At 40.5% G+C, this 23,718-nt stretch overlaps 1 protein-coding gene across 1 annotated transcript; it reads right to left on the bottom strand.

The window, feature by feature from the left end:
- Positions 1 to 7,513: 7,513 nt before the first annotated feature.
- Positions 7,514 to 22,244, bottom strand: dusp10 (dual specificity phosphatase 10). Its single transcript, XM_072679245.1, has 4 exons — positions 22,089 to 22,244; positions 20,397 to 21,250; positions 15,180 to 15,548; positions 7,514 to 11,696 (listed from the first exon to the last, which is right to left on the bottom strand). The coding sequence occupies exons 2-4, from the start codon at positions 21,196 to 21,198 to the stop codon at positions 11,431 to 11,433; spliced, it is 1,437 nt and encodes a 478-aa protein (XP_072535346.1). The 5' UTR covers positions 21,199 to 21,250; positions 22,089 to 22,244; the 3' UTR covers positions 7,514 to 11,430.
- Positions 22,245 to 23,718: the final 1,474 nt, after the last annotated feature.

Genomic DNA, 23,718 nt, shown 5'->3' with positions numbered 1-23,718 from the left:
ATAACCTGTAATTGAGCAAAGTATGCTATTTTTATTTATTGCAAATGCAACACACTGACAATGGCTATTCACTTTATGTTTCTAGGCAGCAAGATTGGTACTAGCTTGTTAAATTCCACCTCATATGTGCATGTGGTACAGTCTCTAGAAAATTCACCAGTTTAGAATATTTCTATTTTTTAAAACAGAAGCTAACTAACTAGGTCATGTCAATGGCATGTGGGAGTTTGGTTTGGTAATATAATAATATGTACATTTTTATTATAAATAAAGGAATAGTTCACTAATAGAGCCCAGATTAACATTTCTTGAGATGGTAATGCTTCTAGACCCAGTTGGAGTAGTTGTGAGTGTTGCAATCAAGGCCTGACCATTTTTACACACTTTAGCACTCAGTGGTGCTCAGTTTTACATGCTTTAGCACTCAGTGGACTCAGTTAGTAATGAGTAAGGCTAAAACAGCTGAACCCACTTTATAAGAGGTGTACTTTTGTCTATGTAGTGTATGGGTCTAAACAGTTCAGCTTAAGCCTTGAGGTCAGAGAGTTGTCCATGAAGTAGTCCTGCTGTCTTATCAAGTCCTCTGTGTTATTTCAATCTCATTTGTGGTGGCTTTGTACTGTGCAAAGTAACGGGATGCATTGAATGCATGAGATTTAACTAATGGTATGTAATTGATCACTTAATTGTAGTGATTTCTCATTAAATAACTATATGGAAACAATGTCAACTACCTTGTTTTTTCTTAAGTTATGCTAAATGTGTGCTACAGTTCTTTGATTGATACCATGAAATAAATACTTTTGATTGTACTATGTTTGAAGAAGAGATGTGTGAGCGTTTAGAATAAAAGAAATAAAGAAACCGTCACCCAATTTAAAGTTCTATGTAACTTCATGTGTTTTCCACAGCAGCTTTTGCTTCTATGATGTAATACTTTTTGACTATTGTTAAAAAACTTAACCCTAACCTTCTTTCAAGAGTGTAGTGTAAAAGTGATGAATAGTCGCTGCTATTGATGCTTTCAGATCATCTAAGGGGACTGTACTGCATTTTGGTGCAGTCGTCTAGGCCCAAGATACAGCAAGTGCTGTTTTCTGTCCAAGGAGACTAGAAGCAACCATCAGATGTGAACCTGTCATGCCTATATGTGAGAAAACACCTGCTCACCTAATGTTTCTTCTGAAGTCAGTGCTTATAAAACTAAGTATATAACCCCTGGTGTAGTACAAACTCATTGCTGTGAGGTTTTGATATCATTGAGCTATAACAGCTTCAGTAAGGTCAGGTACTGACGTTGAATAGTTTGTTCTGGACTACAAATAACACTCCAACTCATGCTAAAGCTATTTGATAGAGCTCCATCACTTTCTGAGGCAGAATGAGTGTTAGCAATCATGACTAGGTGATAGGTGATAGCTAATAGTAAAATTTGCCATGTTACTGTCTCACAATACTATACAAGTCAAAGTATCCCACCCCCTTCAAATGTGGACTGATCATTATCTCACAGTAAGTCACAGTAATAAATGGAAGGACTTTGTCATTGTAATATCCTTTGTGATTTTTAACTGTTAATGAGTAAAAGATACTAATTCAAATGTATATTATTCTAATGGACAAAATTAGAGCGTATGCTCATCATGAGTTTTTCCTTTTCTGCTCTACACTTAATTTAATCTTGGATTTCTCTCTTTTAGATAATGTTGGCAGACTTTTTAAGATGTTTTTGAGCAGTCTAATCTGACCTTTCTGTTGTCGCTTGCATCAAGAAAACCCGCTGTGTTTACATTCATGAAGGCGTTTCTTGATTGTAGACTTTGATAAAGATACACCTACATTAAGAGTGTTCTTGACAAAATTTTGTAAAGATATTTTCACCAAAGACAGAAAGAATTTTGTCATTATCTACTTTATGTTTTTTGTTTCAGTGTTCTTCCAGGTTCTTTGACTTTTCTAAAGAAAGAATCATTCTTTTGAACAATGTACTAAGTTGTTGATTTGGCCATTTATCTCTGAGTACACTCTAAAAAATTAAGGTGCTAAAAGTAAAGGAGCGATGCCATAGAATCACTATTTTTGTTTCGATAAAGAACCTTTTTTTACAAGAGATGTAAAGAGATGTTAAGATTAAATTGATGAAGAACTTCTACATCAAGAGTACATTTTTGGGGTCTTTTAAGGTTCTTCACACTGAAAAACATGGTTCTTTGTAGAACCAAAAGTGGTTCTTCTATGGTATCACTCAAAGAACCATTTGTAGCACCTTTATTTTTAAGAGTGTGGTGTATTTTGTTGTTTCAGCCTAATGATGGCCTTCTTTACTTGCCGCATGAAGACGTCATTAACACAGAGACTAAAAGACCTGCTACAGAGGAATTACAAACTCTACACTGGATAAAGCAATGCAGGACTAGGGAGGAGACGTGGAAGAATGCTCTAAAGGACATATCCAAAGAATTACATTTACAAACAGAAGTATATATATATATATATATATATATATATATATATATATATATATATATATATATATATATATATAATTCTTTTTAAATACTTGTTTTATTTATTTATTTTTACAGGGAGACCTTTCCCGTGTGTTAGAGGACAAGAGTGCAGTGTCTTTATTTTTTTAATATATATATTCTTTGTTTATATGGATCTTGCAGATCCTGCAGGTCTACAGCTGTTTGCTGTTGTAGTTCTGTTTGATATATTATTAAACAACTATCATCTCTCGTCTAACTATTCACTTCTCTGTTTTTAGAGATGTGACATTTCAAGACAAATTGAAACATCCAAAATGGCACATGAGTATATAAATAGCCCCTCTAATGTGATTGTTTCAAATTTCAGGCTAATAATAGTTGCAGTGCATGTGGCTGGGACTAAACGTAGAGAGTCTTCATATTACATCTAAGCGTGGAGAAATTTCTGACAGCTGTGCAAGACCAGACGTTCATACCAGCTCTCATTTCAGTGGAAAAATAAAACCTTTAACCCACAGCCCAGACAAGCCTCAGTGTGGTTTGTGTTTACTATCTGTTTACCATGCATCCATACAATGTATGTATGTACTGATGTATGCATGTATTACATTTCAGTGCTAGGCAAGTCAAGCAAGAACGAATGTGGCTAAACTTTTAAGGCTTGATATTTAAAGTTCATAATGTGGGAGGTGGCGAAGTATTTTTTTAGTATTTGTTTTGTGTGTGGGGGGCACTTTTGTACCATTTTCTGTATGTCAATGTTAATTTTGCTTTTGCTTGTAAAACATGACCTGGCAAAAGAGTAATTAACACTGTGATTAACATTTCTTATACTGTTTACATAAGCATTTGCACATTTTTGAAATGTTACTTCTGAAGCTATCAACATGTGATTGTGGTGGTGTACAGAGTGTGTGGTTACTGTGTATAAGAAGATGATTAGTATATATTTTTTTGTTTTGTTTTCTACAATTTTGGAGTGAAAGGATGATTTGAGGTCTCAGATAATGTAAATACCTGATTTGTGCTACGGCTTGTTCACAATCTTAAAAAAGACGAGGTGGTGGAAATTTCAACTCTTCATAAATGTAAGTACCTATAATCAGCACCAATGTGCTTCTCTAAGCAGCTACCTAGCACTCTAATAAAAAGAATGTATGTCCACAAAGCAGGAGAAAGCTTTTTTTCAGATTTTCAGCATTTTCAGGCAGCTTAGGTTTCCTCAGGTAATAATATAATCAAGCAATGGGAGCTAACAGGAATGATGGACATCAAATTGAGGTCTATAAAACTAGAAATTTTATGTAAAAACAAAAATATTAACATAAACATGCCTCAAAATCCAAGAGCTGCAAGTGTAATCTTCTGCCACGGCCCTGTGGACAGCCTTCGAAAGAGCAGTGCAGCAAAATGGCCCATTAATTGGTGAAAAAACCCAGAAACAAGAATGAATACACTCTCAGCTGCTACAAAAAGTGTTTATGAGCTGTCTTACTTGCTAAAGTTACTAATTACTATACAGGGTGCCCAAGCTGTAAAACATATCTTGTTTAAAAACTTTGGCTGGGGTTGCCCAAATCTTTGCATGTCACTGTATATATGAATACTTTTTTTTTGGAGTGTGAAATACTTGCCTCAGAGAGATGACTACACTGATGAGTTTGCAGCTGTTGTTTGTGGGGATGGCAACAGAAACTGGTAGACTAACTGCTAACTGATAGACTGATTCAGTTTTGGAGGATTTGGTCTGAGCTTATGTTAAAATCAAGCAAAACCAAAATCCTGTGATCAGTATATAAAGCCCACAGAGTATTTAATTCTTTTAAGGTCTTCACTATAGAATTAGGAGAGTCAAATCTTGTTGCCTGGTTAAAGCATATTTATAGTATAGTCCTATGTTGGCTATATATACTGGTCCCAAACATCTTACAGTTGAGTCACTCTGTAATTAAGGGTGCCTTTTATGTCTTTAGGTTATGCAGTCTCTTTGATCATCAGCAGTTGGTATTTGGTATCTTAATGTAAAATACAATTTGTTAAATAACACACAGAAAAGGCAGAAAAAGGCAGAGAATATAGCTCCTCTAATTTACTTTTTTTGGGCAGAGTAACATTTTTGGCATGGACTATCTGGAAGGGCTTGCTAGCTCATACATGCTATCTGTGGAATTATAGTTCTATAAATATTCCATAATATTTGCATCTTTATTTGCATCCAGTGTAACACTGAACATAACCCGTTTTAGTTGTTTAGAATCTAGAGAGGGATACGACACTTTCATAAAACTTCTTTATAGTCTCTTTTTTTCTTGTTTGCCAAAAGGCAACGAAAGAGCATGGCTTGCACCCACTGCTTTCCAGTGTGGTGAGAGGCGTTTAGGGGAGTTCCTGTGTGTGTGATATGTGACATAACTAAAGTAGGCTATGTCTTATCAGCAGTCTAATAATACCCTCTTTCAAATATGACCAAGCTTTGACAAAAGAAAGAATCTGGTCCGTAATCACTAACTACAAAGTTAGAAGAGTATACAAGATAGGAATTATAATGGCTACACTGAATTAACCTCTCAACAAGACTGAATTACAGCTTATTTACTACTTAATGCTTACTGACAGTGAATGAAGTGTCAGTAGGGTCTCATACGACCAGTTACGTTATCTTTGCCCCATTTATAGTCACTGTATTTTCCAAAGGCATGCCATAGATACTTCTGAAATACTTGTCTTCCCAGTCCCAGTAACTGGGAGGGCAATGTACAGTTGAGAATATCCAAGACATCATTTGCAGGAGTTCCTCGCCTGAAAAGATCTCCCCAGAATATGCAAACTTGAAAACCTCAAGAACCTCCAGGTGAGGAAACAATATACACAAAAAAGCACATAAGAAGTCTGGTGTCAGTCTTAGGTCTGCTCATATCCAACTAACTGCACTTCACCTTACGGCAGTGTCATCAAACACACTTCACTGCCAAAAAAAATCAAATGTACTTGATTGCTTATGTCACCTGACCTTAACTCCACTAAGTACTGGGTTAAGTGTTGCATGTACTGAAAGCAGGACTCATGCCAAAAAGCCCCTAAAACAAGCACAAGCTGAAATGATTAATTGCAGGCCTAACAGAGCTCCAGAGGAAGATACCTAGTTGTCACATATATATGTGGGTTTACCAGTTTATGAGTTTATTTAGATCTATTAGCCCTATAAAAGGCAATTTCAGCAAGTGACTGACACATCCAACTATATATAAACGTGATGGAAGGTAATGGCAATTTGTCTGATCACTCATTGCCCTATGTGTGACTAAATACACAGAATAGATCATATCTACAGTTACAAAGGAATTTTATGACATTTCTACATGAATAACATTAACAATGTGATCTCATCTTCATAGTCATAATCCTCATTTGATTTAACAATTACCATATAGAGCATTTCACACTGTCAGACTGTAGTGTGTGAACTTTTAGGATAGCGAGTTCTTCAGGGTAACAGAAGTTGGCTATATAAGTTAAATTCTACCAGAAGACTCTGAAGACATGAGGGCAGTGAATAAGGGATTTAAGCTTGACAAGTAATGAGATGGAACAATTGTTAACACGTTAGAGCTGTTAATAGTCTTTGGCGTAGGCCCCGTCATCAGCCCAGGTCTTGCACCATCGGGACTCTCGCAGATCCTGACGAACTTAGAGGCAGGGGGCAGAGCCATCCCCTGGGCATCCGTTGGGACCACACTGGTGGCGGTGGGGAGGAGGGAAAGTAGCTTCTGAAAGCAGTGAAAAATCATGTAATAAGAGAATTCTGGTGGCATCTGGTGGCGTCTGGTGATTGGCTGAAGAACAGTAATGCTGCATTAGAGTCCCCTGGTACAACTTTCACTAGAGCTTTAATTTTTCTGATTGGTTACCTGCTCTGGAAAGCAGAGTTCTGTTTAAGTGCATTATGTCCTGGTCTTTCAAGAGCTATAGTACAGGGTAAACGTAGGACATCATTAGTCTGCAGACAGGCCTAAAGTTTAGAACTCAGTGCAAGCAAAACTCAGTACAAGAGAATACAGCAGAATCTTCACACAATTAATAAAGAACCCTAGGTTTACAGCTAAGGATCTGCAACCACCTGTGGTTCATCTGTGTTCATAAGTCCACCATAGGAAGAACATAAAGATGCGTAAAAACATCCAGGACTGTCCTGTAGCCTGTTCCCTAGCCTGCAATGTCATAGACATCTATAGTACAGAGCTAAACCACAAAAGAACCGTGACACTGTCCTGTTACTAATGAGGGTCATGCGTGTATTTGTGAATCCAAGCAAGCAAGAACAAACTCCCTAGTATCGTTTGTGATGATGAGCTTGTGTGTGTTTATGTGTATATGTGTGGCATGGAGAGCCTTCTCCAGAGCTTCTGCTCTGTGTTGTCTGTGGCTGCTTTGCCTAATACGTCCATGAAACGGGTCCCAAGGGCGCATGCAGCAGTGCTAAGCTCAGGGCTATTCTGGTTCTGTGGGCCTGCCAAGTGTTGATAGGATAGGATTAATGAGGCAGACCTCTCATCAGTCCTAATTAGAAACAACACTAAAAACTATTTTTGGGATCTGTTCCTACGGAGAGAATTTGACCATCATAGGAGTCATCCCCCTCAAACAACCTACCCACCCGCCCTTGCCACAGCGACGCAAACCAGCACACACACACACACACATACACAGGTCCACAGGCACTGGGTAAATATAGGCCCATGAGACCAGCAGAAAAGTGACACAGGGTTCAGCACCTGGCTCTAAATAATTCATAGGAGATTGCTTGGCTTAGTCCTGAGTGTGTGACTCCTTCAGATTCGTGAACTTTGAGCATTCGAGTCGCGTGGGACGTCCTGGCTGCCTCGGCTGCATTTCCTAGGGAGCAATAATGTAAGCAACGGGGATGAAACTAAACGAGAGCATGAGTAACCAAGTATTAGCTTCAGACAGAGCACAAGCCGTAGATACTATTACTTTAAAAAAAATAATAACAGCACAATCCATTGATTTTTAAGCTGTTTATTTCCAAACCCCACATTAGAAAATTACAGTGTTTTATTCATTATATTAAGGGAACGAGCTTGGATAAATGGGAATGGTAGCTATTGTACCAGAGCAGATCATGCAAAAAGGTGTGGAAGGCCTCCATTATAATAGCACCTTTGTTGATGAAAAATAAACACAGCTGTTTTTACTTGCTTTCCTTTTTGTGAGTCAGTGCAAAAATATGCATGAATGATAACCATAGTTGTAAACTAATGCATAGACAGAAACTGGTAAATAGAGATCTAGTACATCTGACAACAGGCACACTATTATAGTACTTACGTGTGTGTGCGCGTGTGTGCGTGATGCAAAGACAAATATACCTTGCTTTTTTGTTATGAGTTTAAAATCATGTAACAGAGTATATCAATGACAGCAAAACAATGACACTGAATGTAAGTTACGTCTCGCTTCAGTTGCGCAATCAAATACTCACACTGTTTCAGCGTACACAAATATGTTTACCAGAAAAGCCCAGAAGTTGTACAGTGTATTGGCACATTGGAAATGTGCTTTGCATATATCTACTATTAGATTTATTATTATTAATAATAATAATAATAATAATAACAACAACAATACATCAACTCATAAGGAAAGAATAATTCAATTTCAAAGAAGGGGTGACAATACAATGAGTTACAGTGCTACATTAAAACAAACAACCAATGAGCAATCAGCATAGCTCCATGATACAAAGGGGCGTAACAACAAACTCACATATTTAATATGTTTGATATGATTTTCAATTAAAATTTCAATTCAATTTATAACTACATACTGCACATAGTCCTTTTGTCATGCTGGCACAACCCTACTGACCCTATTCAATTTGCATCAGAAAAAAAACACAGTCCACTCTTTTGAGTGTGGGTGCATGCATTGCCCCTTCCCTTTCACTCCTGCTATACTTTGATAGCATGTAGCCAGATACCTAGCTTTAATCACTGACCGTGGTTTAAATATGGTAAATGTAAGAGCCTTAGAAGAGATGAGAGATGTCAGTGATGATGTTTTAATTTCAAGTGCTCAGAATACTCATCTAAAGCCCATTGTAATTACAATACTTTAGCATTAGCATCTGTGTAATTTAAGAACAATTTAGAGAATACAATTTTGTGCAGTTTTTATGGTGAGTATATTTTAGGAATAAATATTGGATTCTGACCCAATTTAACCATCCCTCTGGTAAAAAAGAGTGAAAAACAAAACAGCCTGGAAATATTGGGTAGGTAGTATACATATCTACTATACGGACAAAAGGATTGTGGCACCTGAACATTACACCTATAGGAGCTTTTATGACATCCCATTCTAAGTCTGGAACAGTTATTGAGGCAGCAGAGTGTTGGAGGCTTTTCTGCACTATGCTCTAAGCTCTGTAACTTTACGTGGTCTGACATTTGGAGTTGCTGTGGTTCCTAAACGCTTCCACTTTTCAGTAATATCTCTCACAGCTGATGAAGGAAAATCTAGGAGGAAAGAAATTTCTCCTGTTGACTTGTTGTTGCAGCGGTGGCTCCTATTCCAGTCTCACGCCAGGGTTCAGTGTGGAATTCTTTCACTGATATGTGTAAAGGCAAACTGCATGGCTAGGAGGTTGATTTTATACACCTGTGTCAATATAGTGTGTGTATATATATATATACATACACACACACACACAATATGGACAAATGTATTGGGACACCTGCTTGTTCATTGTTTCTTTTGAAATCAAGGAATTAAAAAAAGTTTATTCTGCTTTTGTTGGCGTAACTGTCTCTACTGTTCATTGAAAAAGTACTGAATGGAGCACCACCATCATTTCATAGAACACAGTTCTTCCTCTGCTCCACAGCTCAGAGCTGGGGGGCTTTATACCCCTCTAGTTCACATTAGGCATGGTGCCACTAGGTTCATGTTTATCTACTCCAGAGAGTCCTATTCTATTGGCAATACGTCTTTACAGACCGTACAAGCTGTGTTGTGTGTATTAGCTGAATGCATTCATTAATAGGGGTGTCCACAAATGTTTGGACATACAGTGTATACCTATATAGTATTGTGCTAAGTATATACCACCAATAAAAATTCCTTATTTATAAAATCCCTCTCTTTCATGGAGAGAAAAGGTTTGCACATGTCACAAATAATACCAATATTAAGCTATTCTCTTGTGCACTTTGCATTGAAACATTTTGAACAAGGCCAAGATTTATTTCAACACCCGTACTTCCATTATAAACTAATTTTAAATGACCTGTGTAAATCCCTAGTCCCTAGTGGCAAAAGCCATTCTTTCTTGGCCTGTTTAACTAACGTAGCTTGATTGCACTGAACACGACAGCACTCACTGTCGAGATGCAGAAGGTGCTGCACCCACTGAAGTTGGGGGGTTTCTGGTAATCTCATTATACACAGAAGAAGTGAAAACAAAATGTTTGTGATGAATTAAGGCATCAGTAGAGGCACTATTATCACTGTAAGTGACAGCAATGTTTGTATGTGTGTGGAGAAACTTGCTTAGCGTAGCCTTAGAGATCAGTGCCAAAAATGATATTTTGCATCAATTAATATTGGCTCAAATTTACCCACTCATCTAATATAACCTGCCCTTTTAACATAGTCTTACCTCCTTTTTTAGGCTCTGTACCCAGTTTGAGGTCGTGTCAGAGCATTTCAGTTGGCTCATGTTATAACACAGTAAAGTCAGTGGAGCAGAAAGAAGAGAGAATTATGTAATAACATAGGGTTCTGTTACTCTTAATTCTCTCTCTCTCTCTCTCGTACACTCACACACACACACACACACCAGAAAATGGAAAAAAAAAGGGAAAAAGGGAAATCTGTGAATGTTCAAATGGTGTGGACAATCAAGATGCATAATCCAAAAGTACAATAAATGGCAACTAGCAACCAACAATACAATAGACCTGGACTTATATATACTGATATATTCATTAATGTGCCATGAAAATTCCTAAAGCATAAATTTACTTCGTGGGCATACAGTATGGTCGGCATACAGTGATTGGGACATAAACATAAACATTGGACAGCTTTTGGGAATTTCTATAAATAATGTATGATTGAAACATGAATGGTTTTGGTAAGATACACACGTTCGTTCTAGCCTTTAAAAAACAGAAAGTAAAAATTGAATAAATGTTCATGCTAATGATATGGCACCACATTCAGCTGAACTCAAATGAAAACAATGATAATGTAACAATGATAATGACTGTAACAGAGCAACAACAAAAGAAAATAGATTGAATTTGTAATTACACAGCTGCAAGGTTTCTGCCATCGCCTATATATACAGATTAAGCCCCATTGCATTCCACTCCGAAATTATTGCACAGTAAAGCCTATAAAGGCTCATCATGGTCAACCCCTGTATAAAAATAGAACAAGAACAAAACACACCAAACAAGTCTTCGTCTTTTTTGACAAGCAAAAGACCAGGTTCTGCTTAGAACCTGTCCAGCACCAGCAGCTGATAGACACAGTATAGGCAGAGCACAGTGTTTTTCTCCAATCACAGAGAGGAGGACAACGTGCCAAAAACATGTGTAGGGACAAAAGAAGGTTCATGCGTTTTCCTTCATGTGCGAACGTCCATGCTCAAGTACACCTCGCCCTCTGAACCCCATCCAACTACCAGACAGTTCTCCTATGGATCTGAACATTTTCCACACAAAAAAATCCCCAAAGCTCAACATTCTCCATTTCCTTCGTCAAGAAATTCTCTTTAAAAAAAAAGAAGAGAAAAGAGAAAAAAAGATACAAGGCTTCGGAATCCAGGCCTTACCACTAGGTAAACCCATGAGATTCTTCTGAACCCATTCTTAGCTTGAAACCGCTCTGGAGAAGTACACAAAAATGCTTCCTACACTATGGTCTCCACTCCAATGAGCTTAGGGGTGAGTATGCGAGGAGTGATGCCATTATTGAGGTCCTCCTCGAACTCCAGAAGCTGGCCCATGAAGTTGAGGTTGGGCGAGATGATGGGCCGCCGTGTCTTGACAAACTTGTAAGCGTCCGTCATGGTCATCCAGGTGTGTTTCATCAGGTATGCGATGACGATGGTAGCGGAGCGTGACACGCCTGCCTGGCAGTGAATGAGCAGCCCCCTGCCTGCCTGGTGAGCCTCTTCTGTTGAGACAGAAAACAGCACAGATGTTGAACACTAGGAGAGCAGCAATGCATCGAAACTTTGTGATATTCAGTCAAGCGGTTTTTAATGTCATTCCTCAATATAACTTTTATTACACTGGAGTACACAGAATACAGATACACAACCTGACAGTGAAAGTGGAAGGCAACAGTCAGGCAATCAAAGTCAGTTGTCCCATAGTAGCATTTAATGAGTGTAAGAATTAAAGGGCAGGTGTGCAGTGATAGGGGATGTGGTATCACTCTACGATGGATGTTTTGGAAAGAGTCATTGATCCACCACAATGCTGGAAGCCAGTAGTTTCTCCAGCAACCTGACCACCAGGGCAGAGTCCAGCGGTGGAGTAACCGTTTCCAGATAGCAGTAAGGTGAAGAGACTGCGTATGAGAGGTCATTCACAGTGCTTAGAAGGTGGTGTCCAAGGTGGGTAGAGAGACCCTGATGATCTTTTCAGTTGTTTTCACAATCTGCTTCATAATATGGCCCTGCAACTTGCAGTGGGGCTATTCCCATACTAGACAGGGAGACAGCTGGTCAGGATGCTCTCAATTGCCATCCTGTAGAAAGTAGTAAGGAATGGAAGGATGGGCCTGGTAGCTGCTGGGACTTTCTTGGCTAGGCAGATGGTGCTGAGGGTGAAGGTAAGGAACCTGGTGAACCACTTACAAACGTGTGACTTTCTCCACAGCTAAACCAATGATGCACAGTGAAGTTTATTAAAATCAGGAGCTGGGACTGTTGTATCTGAACCAGCCTGCAAGCTGCTCCACCTCTTCTTTGTATGCTCTCTTCTTCGTAATTATTGCTGATGAGACCCACCACTACTATAATCACAGAACATGATGCAAGCTGTGCTTTGCAGCATATTTATAAGACAGCAGTATGAATAACAGGAGACTAGGCACATAGCCCTGGGAAGCTTTTTTGTTCAATATGGTGGTGCTGGAGGGGGTTTGGCCAAGTAACCCAGTGGGGAAAGAAGGATGCTCAGCATCCCATAATTTGATTTACAATGTCACAATGCTAAAACTTAAAAAAAATACATCATCTATTAATTATGGTATCTAATGCACTAAGTTTTGATAACAATCAGTATCAATCAACAACCCACTACAGCACGGTCATGTCATGAATCACACTCCTCCTGTCTCACAACTCTAGTCTCATTAGTAGATTATGCAACCACTGAATCATTTTTCTTCTATCATTGATATTCATTGAAATTTTCATACAAATATCATTCCGATATCAAATTACGAATTATGAGCTCTGCACTGTGACTCCCCTATTCAATGCAATTATCTCTGAAACAGGGATCAGGAATCAACGCACACTGTTGTTTTTGCGAATGCAGATGATGCCATGAGATGCACTGAGCTATTCTACTGGGCTAGAGCTCTTTTTCCAAACTTTCCAGTCAAGTTCTGGTCTAGATCTAAGCCTCAAGTCAGTTCCAGCTGCCAATCCAGCTCAAAGCCTCAGACCAAACGCTAGTCCATATCAGGACAGTTCCAATACAGTTTCGTTTCTAAGCCCCAGGCCAAGCTCCACTCTGGCTCCAAGCTCTGTTTCAAGACCTAGTCCAGGCCCAAGTCCCAGCCCAAGGTGGATCACACTTCTGACTGCTAAAAGGTTTTGGAGTTTCCATTTCCATTCACTGCAAGAGCCTAAATCTCTGTCCAATGGCTGTTTAGTACAAACTCTGAGTGGGATGATGAAGGGTGGATGAAGTTCACAATTTAACCAAAGTTAGACATTCCCTTGTTGTTATACACCTTTCCTGTTAGATCCCTCTTTAGCCTCCCAAGATTTCCATATCTTCTGAGATGCCTCTTTACAGTCGTTTGGCTCTCTAGCTTATCTTGTTTCAGTCTCCTGACCTGTGGCCAGGTGAACCCCCTACATATTCTAAAAAGGATTCGCTGGCTAATCTTCAAAACTATAAACCCCTTGTGTCATCTAGTCCTAGAAGAAAGACTGACCCTAGAAGATACCCTAAAGATAGGTAGTCACGCAGAAAGGGTGGGCAAGTATCTTCGAATGGGTCTCCTAATAGTTCCTATTAATTCTTGCTGGTACAGCAATTCACAGCTCATAGAAGTGTACCCTTTAAATTGTCGGCTGATCATTTCCAAACTTACTTAGTTGTCATGATCCTAGACCCTAAATTTCCATAAACTTTGTGAATGGTGGGAAATGTGACTACAGTGAATACCAGTGGCTACGGACACATCACGGCTCATGCTCACCATGCTGATGCTGAAATTCTTGTTGATGCTTTCAGACTCCCTTTCATTAATATTCCAAACAAGACCATGCACACAATTCAACACATCCAAAAGCAGCTAGAATTCTTGTGCTATGTGCTAAAAAATCTGCCCAAATCACCCCAATTCTGTTTCAGTCACACTGGTTACATGTCATACTACACATGCAACTTGAACTCTTCCTCCTCACACACAGATACATCTTTGCAGTTATGCACTCCCACTCATTTCTGCACCCATCCTGTCCTGCCTGTACACTTAGGTCTTCTGCTGCTGGATTTTTGTCTATCCTTAAATTCAGACTGGTCTCTGCAGGGGGTGGATCTTTCAGTGTAATGGTTTCCAAACTAGGGATGCACTGATTCGATATTAGGATTGGATATTGCTCGGGTTCAGCTGCCAGATTTTATTTTGAATAACTGTTTACACTAAATATCTAAAATATGATGGATGACTGTTTGTGTGTTTGACAAAATGGAGCTTCATATTTTTCATTTTGGCTAATACATTTTATTTATTTTAATAGATTTTTTACTTTGAATTAAAAGTTTTTTTACTTTGAATTTGAATGCTGTGTCAAGGTCCTGCAGTATTTTTTATTTTAGTGACAAATAAATAGCAATTTCCTACATTTATAACTATGTGTTAATTTGTTATAGTTTGTTTTACAAAGTTAGTAAAGTAATGTTTAAGTCAATCTTGATTCCTTAAGTTTTTCCCACATAGTGATGTATACAGTTTATTAATTCCATAATGGTATCGGATCGGTATCGGGTATCAACCGATATGCAAAGTTTATTTATCAGTATCATAACCGAAAAAGGGATCCATGCATCCCTACTCTTAACTATGGACACATTACCTCAATATCTTTATTATTATTGTAATCATCATAAAGGGTTAAACACTATTGTGGAAGGGCTTAAACAGCTTTGTTTGGAGGCATGTTTGTTTGGTGTGAATGTTTAATATAAGGATAAAAAAACAGTGAGTTAACGGCAGAGTCATTATGGGGTGCTACAGCCCACACAGCTTCTAGGCTTTTAGATCCACCACTGCTTGGTACAGCTTTCTAAATTTTCAGAATTCCACTTTTCATACTTTTGGCATGGGCACAACATTGCACATATGAGTTTCCACAAACCTTCAGAATTAGTTTCAAAGACTGATGAATTAAAACGATGTTTACTGTACCTATAAACTCGAATGCCTCCTCGAAATACTGCCGCAGGTTCTGCTTGTTGCTGTCGGTAGCAGGCAAGCGCTTGTACTTGTAAAGGCCAAGGGCATAGTGGTAGAGTGGGAGGTGAGTGGTGACATTGAGGATGTAGCCAATGTTCAACCTCTGCATTTGGTCATGGTCCTGCGCATCCCGTTCATTGCCCAGGAACAGAAAGGGCAGTATGGGTGTTAGCTCTGCATTCTCGATGTCAGGGGTGGAGGGCAAGGAGTGAGGTAGTGCCCCTGACAAGCCAACAGCAGCCCCAGCGTCCTGGCCCTCCTGCAGATGGAGGGAGTGCTCACACAGGTCCTCATGTCCCTGCCTGAAACTGCTGAGGCCTCCTGCAACACAAGCACACAGAGTGTGTGGTAAGAATATATATATGGGATATTTAAATATTTAAACATCCCACCTTTAAACAAAAAAACAGTCTGGAACTGGCTGTTGTATTTGTGCCGTACCTTGTTTTCATGTATCTTTTGTAAGATGTTTTTACATAGGATTCACCCTTCATGTGTCAAGCAGATGATAAGCAGCGTCAATTTTCTTTTTAATCCCCTAAACAGCCTATGGACCGCCGGAAGGCAGAAAGGGTTATTACAAACGTCTATTACCACAAAATACTGAGTTACTGAGTAATACACCTTAGTGTGTAATAAGCCCTGGAGTGTTAAGTGGTGGTGGATGTGGTGCAACAGATAACACTGCCACTGAGCTACCACACCATGTGGGAGACAGGGGTTCGATTCACGGTCAGGGTGGCTATGCTGCACTACACCAATAAGAGTTCTTGGGCAAGACTCCTAGCACTACATTGGCCCACCTGTAATAGGAGTAACCTTGTAAGTCGCTCTGGATAAGAGCGTCAGCTAAATGCCATAAATGTAAATGTTAAGGGGTTAAACTATTGTTTTTAATAAAAGTGCACCCAGTACCACCAAAATTAAGTGTCAGCACTGCCCACTCTCCGTGAGGACCGATCACCATCTCTCCTAAGCCAAACTTCAGAGCACAGAAAGTCACAGTAGGTGAATTGTAGCTTGACTTGTACACAGGCAGGTGTCAGTGAAGATTATACTTTTCCATCTATATCATTTATACATTTTCCATCTATATAATTCATATAAGGAGAAAGTAATAGGAGCTTGAGCTTGATATTTATGCAGGTTGTAAAGAGTTAATCTAAGTTATTTTTCCTTATAATAAAGAAACATATACTTATGTATACTTATTTATTATATTGGCATTATACTTACACTATTATGATCATAATAAGATGAGATGGTATTGGCAATATGGCAATATGTAATTACTACAGTATTATAGTATAGAATAGTAGAGTATAGTATCAGACAATCATTATTATAGTATGAACTTTCAGCTATTTCTTCATAATTATATAAATAGTGACAGTTCCGGTAAAGGAAGTCTCTATCGTAGATCTATTTTTTGTCCACGCGTGCTGACTTCATCTGTCAGCTGCCAGGGCTGTACTTTATAAACATCACAGCCCTCTAAATGTTGAAAACAGCAGATGATTTATAAGCAGCCTGTAAAGATACCTGACAGTGAAAATATGTATATTTTCTAATCGAGTGGTGACAATGCAATCTCTCAGTCTGTAGCTCTGTTTGTAAAAGCCATGAGGATGACTCAGCTCACTACCCCTTCAAATTTTGCATTAATTTGCATTTTCCTTTGAATAGCATTCTATGTCAGGTACTGCATTTGCATTCTGAGTACTGAGGTGTACATTGACCAATCACTGCATTGCTCTTTCACTTTGGCTGTCACCCCAATATATCTAAAACCAAAAGTGCTTTGAGGGTGTAAGACAACCAACCACCTTTCAGTTAGTAAAACACAGGGAACCCAACTATTAGAATTCTGTCAGTCTTCACTCTGACATGATTCTAGTTCACTGTATAGCCTGATGGCCTCTGCATGACATCAGTGCATATGGGGGATCTCCAATCAACCACCATCAAAAGCTGTATTACTGGTTCATTACAAACACCCTCACTCACAGGCTGTAAGCCTGTAAGCCAAAGTATCATCACTATCATTCTCAGGTCTGAGGAAGCAGGCCTGCATGTGGTTTAGCTAGTACTAGACCACTTTTTCCACTACTGCACTACTAAATGACATGTTCTACTTAAATGCTGTAAAGACTATATTTAAAATATAGGTTTGCCCATAATGATTTTTTAGTAAAATGAATCAAATGAACAGAGCATGCACACAGTGTGATTATCATATTTCATTATATTTCATTAAAGTAGTAGGAAGACAGTAAATGTTCCCAAACACAGTCTGTGGGGTGTACATGTGTCATTACCACCCACTGTCATACTAAGGGACGCACCAACTGGCTTCTGATTTCAGCGGCCCAACATGCTGTTCCTTACAAATTAGCCCTCTCAACAGGGGTATCTAGAGCACACTGTCGCTGTTCTGTTACCTATGCACCATGCATAAAGATATCCATTTTATCCATTAAGTAGATCTATTCAACACAATTAAATCACTGTTCCTTAAAACATATCATAGTAAGTTCATTTAAATGACATTTTAGAGAGTGAGTCTTTCCTCAAAGACATGGGCCTCAAACAATACATGTCCAAATGTTTGTGGACACCCCTTCTAATGAATGCATTCAGCTACTTTAAGCTGCACCCGTTGCTGACAGCTCGTCTAGACCCTGTAGAGAAGTGCTGCCAACAGAATAGGACTATCTGGAGCAGATAAACATGAACCTATTGGCACCATGCTGCCTAATGCCAGGTGTGGGATAGAGGGGCATAAAGGGGCATAAAGGCAGTGGAAGAACTATGTTCTCTGGAATACTTTTGTGATGAGCTGGGGAGTTGGGGGATGAAGTGGGGTGGTGATCATCTGACACCCTGTCCTCATTAACACTCTTGTCAGTGAACATAATCAAATCCTCACAGCAGTGCTCCTCCAAAATCTAGTAGAAAGCCTTCTTCCCTGGACAGCAGAGACACATACTCCAACAAAAAAGCAGGATAAACCTATTTTAATGCACCTCATTTCAGAGGAAACAATGAATGAGCAGGTGTCTCAATACTTTTGTCTATACAAGTATTCAAATCTCATATAGAGGATAGTGAATAGGGCACAGTTTTGGACACAGCACAGTTGTAAGGGGATAATTAAGGTCAGGTGTTTCAATCAATCAAGAACGGCAATCAAGTGTGAGTGTGAGACTTCAGTAATTGCACAGGTTAATACCATACCATGATTGGAACAAATTAAGATTCCTAAGGGCCTTAAAAAGAGAGTTATTGAAGCTTCCCAGGCTGGAACAGAAACCATACACCAATCTACAAATGCGAGGCAAATTAATAGAGAAAAATTTCTATTACACTTCCCAAAGGCCGATGATTAAAACAAAAATACTCCAAAGGACTGGCAAATAGTATCATGGGAAGTCAAGAACTTCAGGGTAACATCTGAGAACCTACAGGCCTCTCTTGCCTTGAGTAGTGTCAGTGCTCATGACTTCACCATCTGACCTACAAATTCGGAATTGTATCAGCAAATTCTACAGGAGAATGTCAGAGTATGGTCTGTGAACTGAAGCTTAATTGCAAGCGGGTCATGCTGAAAGACAATGATCCTATAAGGGTGCATGATATGTACTATATGTAAAAATAAATAAAAGATACTGCCTGAAATATAATAAGAGATAAAGGGTTCCTAATACAACTGAATGTACCACTGTCAGTACATTTGGATATAGTTATATACACTGAGATTTCTAGATGAAATAAATGAAAGTGTGCACACACATTTAACATAGAATGAGATCTGGGCTTATCTGTTGCTATAAATGGTAGTTTGTGACACAAGCTAACAAAATTACACATTTTCAGCTTTGCTAAATCATTTTCTTTGCCTATCATAGCAAATCTGATAAAAGCATTGAGGAATCATATTGCTAAAGTAGAGCAGAGCTATGGGAAGGATAGATACATTTATATATGGTATCAAAAGGGTTAACAGGACAAAAAAGAGGCCAGTGAGATCATCAGTGAGGAGAGAGCAAAGGGACAGAACAGAAGGAGCCTAAAGAACAGACTGTGTGTGTGTGTGTTATGAGTGTGTGTGAACATATGAAGGCTCTGACTGTGGTCTTGCAGCATGTTGCTTGGTGAGCAGCAAACTGACAGACGCAAATGCCTCTCCAGCTCAGTGCTCCTACCCCAGCGAAATGTAAAAAGGATAGCAGAGGATGTGAGACAAGTAGAGTAATACTAACAAGAGCTGCTGCTGCTGCTGCTGCTGCAGAACTCTGGCCTTAATGCCAATCACTGCACGTGTTGCCTTCCTCCACCAGCAAGCACAGCTGAACGCTGTCCACTCAAGGCCTGATGACATTTTCCTTACTATGCACAAACAGTCATCCACCTAAAGGCTGTGAATATTTCACAGTGGCCTTGTGGATAGACAAGCTCTGAAATTAAAATGCATTAAGCAAAAAGCACGACCTTTGCTTCCCAGCAAAACTGACTTTTGCATCAAAAGCTTTATGTAATGACCTGACAAACTGTCATTTTTCCCCATGGTGTTTCTAATGCAGATTTATTAACCTAAAAAAGTTTTTTTCAACATTCATTAAACATTAATTATGGTTATGTGGCTTAACCAACCATACAAAACCAGAAATGCTCCATCCTAACACATGGGCACTTGCTTGAAGAGAATGTGCACTGCTGGTGCTAACTACTACTCAACCAGCCGATTTGAAGTAGCCTAATGTCAACATTCAGGTCATAAAAAACTCCCATTATTTTAAATGTGTAAATGTGCAATTTACACAATATCGTTGTATTTGATATTGGATATTCATTATGGAAGGTTATAATAAAAAAAAAAAAGCTGTGGTTTTGTATGTTGTTACGCTGTATTAGGGTGTAACGATGCATTGAAAGACTTAACAGCCCACTACAGCATGGGAATGCGCCGCACTCCTCCTACCTAACTCTAGTCTAATTACTAGATTATACAACATATATGTTCAAATATCGAATATGGAATTGTGAATCGAGAATCGGATTGAATCGTGGGCTGAGTGTATCGTTACACTCCTAGTACTGATTATATAAAACTTCAATTTTGGCCTAAATTTAAGAATTTAAGAAAAAAAAACACAGAAAATTGCCCACCTCTTAGAACAACAGGGTCCTTCCCCTCCCTGCGCAGAGACTCCAGGACTACTTGAAGGGGTTGGGTAAGTGACAGCCGGCCCGGGTCTACCGTGCTTTCGTCGTAAACAACTATCTCTTTGGAAAAAATCCCCCGGAAGGAGTCTTTACTCTGACGGCAGGAGATGAGGTCCAGCACAGTGATCTTGCCCTGCTGGAGGCGCCGGCGGCTGATCTTGTCCGAGCAGTTGATGTGAACGGCGCCTCGGATGTGACTCTTGTTGTATTCCATAAAGGGCCTGCAGTCGATGATCACCGGCACTGGCCCCACCGGATGACCCATGGGGCAGTGCGTCATCTTCTGTGCTAGTTCATTAGGGTGGATGACCCGCACACTGCCGTTGGGCGGGCTGGCGGTGAGGCTGGGGGCACTGTAGGTTTCACTCGGGCCCACCATCGGCACGGAGACGCCAGCGTGCCCGCCATAGCTGACAGCGGAGTTCAAGTTGGGGCTGCTTGTGCTAACCTGGCTCAGCGTCGGGGTATGGGCCTGGCTGTCCTTCTCGTACGTGGTCACCGTGCAACAGCTGGCACTGCTGCATCCACACGTCAAGGAGCGCGTGGAGCCACTGGATGAGGGCATATACGTGAGGTTGGTCGCCTGGATTTTCACCACGGTGGTGCTGCTGATCACCGTCGTCTTGGCGACGGCACCCACAGTGGCTTCCAGGTAGCTGGTGTCCAGGCAGAGATGAAGTTCCTGAGGTCGGATAGGCCTTGGCAGCGCCACCACAATTCTGTCGTCGAGGGGAGATGGAGGCATGGGGAGACCACAGAGGAGGGCTGGCTGACCACAGAGAACTCAGCTGTCCAGTCTGGGGGGTGAGGGGAGAAAAAAGGAGGGGCAAAAAAAGGAGTGTGGTGATTTATCATTTGACAAGCATGTGTAGATATAAATGGATGCTGCTATCTGAAGTTCCAGCGGAAACTAGTGCAGCAGCCCTATGCATCACTAGGCACTGCAGTTAGGTGCATGTCTACAGTCTCTCTGTAGGGTGACAGCAAAACTGATCACTCCACGACACTGACTAATAAACCCCTCTCCTCCTCTCATCCCCTGCGTGGTCAAGTGCCCAGGCTGAGCCGCGGAGCCGCGGTGCCGCGTTGAAAACCAGCACAGCCCTCTAGCAAACGCGGCATGTGGACGTGCTGAGAATGTAATACACCATCCTGCATCCTGACACACTGCTTTTACTCACTTCAGCAAGTGAGGGGAGGGAGGGCTTTTTAAATATCATAGCAAGCTGACAATTTTCTACACAATTTACAAATTTGTGCTTATTATTATTATCATTATTATTATTAATAATAATAAAAAAGTTAAAAGCATATCGAGCAGGACTGAGCAGGACGAGTGTGTAACGGTCCCCGGGCAAAATGGCAGCGCTTCTCGCTTCTTCTTAATGAGTTTCTACAGGAGAGCTCGGACAGCCTTCTAGCCTGCTCCAGGGGTGGCCGCGCTCCTCCAACACAGAGGCGCTCGGACACTCGGTGTGGCCGCTGCTGTTACACCGCTGTCTGTCCAATGGTCAAACTACTTCCTCGACCCCTGCCACCACCGCCACCCCCCCTCCCCCACCCCCCCATCTCTCTCTCTCTCTCTCTCGCGCGCGCGCCTGACAGCTTAAAAACAACACGGAACGTCGCACTGACCTTTGGCGTTTATCTGCGCTGGCTGAAGTCTCCAAGGCCGACGTCTGAAGCCGACGTTTCTTGGGGATTTCACTTGACGACCGTCCAGCCAGCTCCTGCGCTGTGTCTCCTCATTTTCACTTTCTGCCTCTCTCTCTCTCTCTCTCTCTCTCTCTCTCTCTCTCTCTCTCCCTCCCTCTCTCTCTCTCACGGACTCGATGTGGAGTGAGTTAGCCCAGCCCGCTGAAGTGGCACTTCTGAGTGACACCGCAACCAGCCAATCCGTGTCACCGGTGGAGTGACAACGAAACCTACCCCCGAATAAAAGAGGGGAGGGACGGGGTTGGGGCGGGGGGAGGTGGGAGGTGGGAGTGAGAGTGGAGGGTGAGCGAGTGTGAAGTCTGCTTTCTGACTGCTATTCACTGAACAATGCTTAGGGTCCCGTGTATTGAGGCAGAGGGTGATGTCATTGACAACCAATCAAAAGGCTCTTTGGTCAAACCGGCAACGAGGGACGAAAGGGTGAGGGGGTCATATCAAAACAGACCAGACCTACAATCCAGTTTATCCTCCTGAACCAACACGACCCAAAAAAAAAAAAAAAAAAACATTAATGGTCCATTTACTGGTCTGGGATCAGCAGCCCATAGACAGGAGCCCTCTGAGGTTATGTGTGTGCTGAGACTGGCAGTGAATATGGCCACTATACAGCACTATACTGGACTAAGCCTTGATGCTATAAATATATCTGAAATATGAGTCTGACAAATTAGTGTGTGGTCTGAATGGACCATTGGGGAGGATCTGTACTGATGCCCCCCAATAGTTGCTATGGTTGATGGCTCTTGCTACCTTGCTTTTACACCAGACCATTGCTACAGCTACTCCATTAGGGTCTTAATTAATGAACATAGAGCATCTTCATCTAAATTCATGTCTGAAAGTCTGCAACACAAGTTCTAGATATGGAAGCACCTTTCTAGAAATAGATCTGACATGTAGGTTCTTTTAGAATCAAGACAAAATGGCTTTGAAAATGTATGAGAGAAAAATAAAAGAACATGGCGTGGTATGGCATTTACAACCCACACTACAGCGGAAGTTCAAACCACTTCCTCTTCTGCATCTTGGAGTGCAATTCGACACAAAGCATGCTCTTTACCAAGCTATCAGTAAACCCAGCTGAGCTGATATATGACACAACTATCTTTAGTTCATTAGGAACTGAAAGTTAGCTGCAATAGCCATCGATATTGAGGGACAACAAGAAGATGCTGTTGTTTGATAGGAGTGTTAGATGAGGGTTGGAGTTAAACTCTGCTGGGCAGCAGATCACCAGTACTAGGATGGTAGTGGCACTTCTTAATGTTGTAGTTTTACAGCGATCCCTTCAGTAAAGACCACAAAATGATGCAGTGGATCACGCAGACCAGACTGGAACGTAGGTTGTGAGAAAACAAGGAGGCTGAAGTACAGATGGAGATTACACAGAATACATATTGTGAACTTCTCATTTTAGATGAGATAAGATAAGATAAGATAATCCTTTATTAGAGGATACTACATTCCAGTCTGGTCTGCATGATCCACTAAATCATTTTGTGGTCTTTACTGAAGGGATCACTGTAAAACTACAACATACAACATTAAG

This window comes from Salminus brasiliensis, chromosome 1 (assembly GCF_030463535.1).
Source record: "Salminus brasiliensis chromosome 1, fSalBra1.hap2, whole genome shotgun sequence".
Lineage (NCBI taxonomy): Eukaryota > Metazoa > Chordata > Actinopteri > Characiformes > Bryconidae > Salminus > Salminus brasiliensis.
Note: the sequence above shows the minus strand (reverse complement) of the source record. Positions and strands in the feature narration are given on the sequence as shown.